A 3611-nucleotide genomic window follows, 5' to 3' on the forward strand; every position below is an offset into this window, starting at 1 on the left:
TCTGGGGCCGGGTTGGGGCATGGGGGCTGGCAGGGGCTGCCTGGTCCCCCCCAGCACTCACAGGAAGGCCGGGGGGCCCCGTGGCCCCGGGGTATCCAGGTTGTCCTGGGGGTCCCTGTGTGTGAGGATGATGCCATTGAACCACCTGCAGCGCCCCAGCCAGGTGCCACCCGCACGGGCCACCAGCGTCCCCTGTCCCCTGGTCCCACAGCACTCACCGGCTCCCCCTTGGCTCCGGCCAGCCCTGCAGAGCCACGCTCCCCTTGCAGACCCTTGGTGGGGAGAAGAGAGGAGATGCAGGAGGGACCCCCAGAGCCCGTCGCGGGGCTGTGCCCACCTGGCAGCAGGAGCTGGGCACAGCCCGTGGGCTCTGTGAGCTCTGCCAGCCCGCTGGGACCTGCCCGGGCTCCCTGCACCCCTGCAGGCGCCGGGGTCGGTGCCCAGGCCTGGTGGGGGTGATCAAACCCTGGTGCCACGGAAATGCCAGCCCTGGGGGGGCGGCGTGGGGTGCCCAGCTCTGGCACCCTCAGCTCCAGCCTGGTGCCCCCCGTCCTCCCAGGGCGACACGGGGACAGCCTGGAGCGCCACGTGGCGGGTTAGTGGGGCGATGTGGCACCGAGGTGACAGAGAAGGACAGGACACGCTGGCACACCGCAGAGCACGGCCCACAGAGAGCCCCAGAGAGCCCCAGAGAGGCCCTGGGGGTGACGGTGACATTAGTGGATGAGGGGACACGAGCAGGAGCGCGGGATCCTCCGGGAGGCGCCGGCACAGCCCCACCACCAGCTCCTGTGGGGAGCGAGCAGGGGGCAGCAGGAGGGTGGAGATGGAGGTGGAGGTGAGGATGAGGATGGAGATGGAGATGGAGGTGGAGATGGAGATGGAGGTGGAAATGGAGATGGAGATGGAGATGGAGGTGAGGATGAAGATGGAGATGAAGATGGAGATGGAGGTGAGGATGAAGATGGAGATGAAGATGGAGATGGGGGTGGAGGTGAGGATGAAGATGGAGATGGTGGTGGAGGTGAGGATGAAGATGGAGATGGAGGTGGAGGTGAGGATGAGGATGAAGATGCAGGTGGAGATGGAGGTGAGATGAAGATGGAGATGAAGATGGAGATGAAGATGGAGGTGAGGATGAAGATGGAGATGAAGATGGAGGTGCAGGTGAGGATGAAGATGGAGATGAAGATGGAGGTGAGGATGAAGATGGAGATGAGGATGAAGATGGCTCCCTGGAGCCACACCAGCTCCCGCGGCACCGAGGGGACCCAGCAGGTGGCGAGTGCCACCACCAGGCCCCCCGAGCTGAGGAAGATCATCCCCAAATAAATCTGGGTCCGCTGGGACCCCCTGCTTTGGGATGGAGGAGCAAGAATGGTGGGATGGAGATGGAATGGAAGGGTCGGGGCTGCTGTGCTGGGCTGTCCCCAGCAGGGACAGGGACAGGGGACACAGCCAAACCAAGCGGCAGCGACACAAGGGGCACAGAGCGGAGCCGTGCTGGGTTCTTACGGGCAGTCCGGGGGCGCCCGGCGTTCCAGGGAAGCCTGGGGGGCCCTGAGGGGAGAAACAGGGAGGTCACAGCTTGGAAAAGGCGCTGGGGAGCCTGGCCTGAGCCCTGGGGGTGCCACAGAGCTCCTGCTCCGCCTCCGGGCTGGCAGCAGCATCACCTCCTTCTCCAGCCTCCCTGGGGACATCCGTGGGGACATCCATGGGGACACGGCTGGCACGTCACACCTGTGCCTCAGCACGGCCCTCTGCCCATCACCACAGCCTCAGGACAGGGCGCCAGGCCCCTTTGGCAACCTGCTTTGAGGGGCTGCGAGCCCCCCAGACCCCCCCAGCCCGGGCAGGGGTACTCACGATGGGTCCGGGTGGTCCTGGGGGCGGTGCCCAGCAAGGGCTGGGGTGGCAGGGTTGGATGGGTTGGGGCTCGCCCACCTGCTCTCCTGGCATCCCCGGCGCTCCCGGCAGCCCGGGCTGCCCCGCGCAGTCAGGGCTGTCACCCTGCGGGCAGTGGGGACACATCAGGACACCGAGGTGGCACTGCCACCCACGCGGAGCCATGCCAAGCCTCCCCAAAGCCCCCACAGTCCCGGGTGCCCAGCAGGGGCCATCCCTGGGCGCCAGGACGGTGCGTCACTCACCCGAGCCTCCTCCGCTCGCGGGAACTGCGCAAGGCACTGCAAGAGAGCCCCGGAGTCACCCAGCTGTGACAAAGGACCAACTGTCCCACCCTGGGATCCCCACTGGGGCTGTAACTGCATTCCCAGAGGGGCCAGTGTCCCCAGAGGGTGGCACTTCCCCCAAATCCCACCAAATCCAATTCCCCGGTGTTGCAGACATGTTTTACGAAAAATCTTTTTGCGGGGATTTTTTATTCCTGAGAAGCTGAGAGGCCTCAGGAACAAAATGTAAACATTGATTATCTGCTGCTGTGGAATGCAACAGGTGGATCTGTGATTGGTCTCATGTGGTTGTTTCTAATTAATGGCCAATCACAGTCCGGCTGGCTCGGACTCTCTGTTCAGTCACAATATTTTATTATCATTCCTTTCCATTCCTTGCCAGCCTTCTGATGAAATCCTTTCTTGTATTCTTTTAGTATAGTTTTAATATAACATATATCATAAAATAATAAATCAGCCTTCTGAAACATGGAGTCAAGATTCTCCTCTCTTCCCTCATCCTGGGACCCCTGAGAACACCACCACACCCCGGGACTGGGGAGAGACTCGGGAGCACCTCAATCCCATCCCTGCATGTCCAGGGAGTGTTGGGCACCCAAATCCCCACCCAGAGCTGTGGGAAAACTCACCCTGGCACAGCTCTCGCTGCCAGGGGCGCCTGGCATGCCCCCATCCTCCTTCTCCCCCTCCACTCCCTCGGGAGCTTCCAGGGCTGCCTGCAGCTGGGCACAGTCCCCGCAGAGAGTCTGGAAAATGGGGGGAAAGGGGAGTCAGGGGTGTCCTGAGGGGTCCCCAGGGCCGGAGGGTGACCCCATCCCCACCCTCTCACCTTCAGCACCTCGATGTTCCTCTCAGCCATGATGGCCAGAGGTCCCTGGAAGAGAGGGAGGAATGGAGGGAGGGATTGTCCCCTCCATGGGGACAGGGGACATTGCCACGGGAATTGGCACCACCTACCAGGTCTCCAGCTGGTCCAGGCAGTCCGGGCAGGCCGTTGTGTCCTGGCATTCCCTAAATCCCAGAGGAAAATTCAAACCCTGCCCTGAAAGCTCAGGATGGGACACCTCCCCTCTCCTAGCGCTCACCTGGCGACCGGGGGCACCGGGCGGCCCAGGGGGACCAGGAGCTCCAGGGGGACCCTGAAAGACCCCAAAACACAATCAGAGAGGGGTGAGGGTGAGGGTGAGGGGGTGACAGGGGTGGCACCGACCTGTGGGCCAGGCTGGGGCTGCCAGGACATCCCAGTCCATAATCCTGGTGCTCCCTGGGGGTGAGAGAACCCCAGAGGGTAGAACAGGGCTGGGGGTGCCCATGAGGGTGGCACAGTGCCAGGGGGGTGACACTCACCGGCATGCCATTGTAGCTGGGGTGCTGTCGGGGGCTGGAGGGGCAGGAGCACTCGCCAGGGTCTCCCTGTGG

The 3611-nt window shown here is 63.2% G+C and overlaps 1 protein-coding gene across 1 annotated transcript in view; it reads right to left on the bottom strand.

Annotated features, from left to right (window-relative positions):
• Positions 1-3611, bottom strand: part of COL16A1 (collagen type XVI alpha 1 chain) — a 26822-nt gene that overhangs the window by 4912 nt on the left and 18299 nt on the right. Inside the window, exons 28-38 of the mRNA XM_031063041.1 lie at positions 3540-3605; positions 3403-3456; positions 3278-3331; positions 3150-3203; positions 3022-3066; positions 2822-2938; positions 2151-2186; positions 1867-2010; positions 1516-1560; positions 219-272; positions 62-115 (exon numbers count right to left, since the gene is read on the bottom strand). Of these exons, the coding sequence (XP_030918901.1) occupies positions 62-115; positions 219-272; positions 1516-1560; positions 1867-2010; positions 2151-2186; positions 2822-2938; positions 3022-3066; positions 3150-3203; positions 3278-3331; positions 3403-3456; positions 3540-3605 (723 nt within the window). The remainder of the gene's footprint in view (positions 1-61; positions 116-218; positions 273-1515; positions 1561-1866; positions 2011-2150; positions 2187-2821; positions 2939-3021; positions 3067-3149; positions 3204-3277; positions 3332-3402; positions 3457-3539; positions 3606-3611) is intronic.

The sequence above is a fragment of the Geospiza fortis genome, unplaced genomic scaffold (genome assembly GCF_000277835.1).
Source record: "Geospiza fortis unplaced genomic scaffold, GeoFor_1.0 scaffold289, whole genome shotgun sequence".
Taxonomy (NCBI): Eukaryota; Metazoa; Chordata; class Aves; order Passeriformes; family Thraupidae; genus Geospiza; species Geospiza fortis.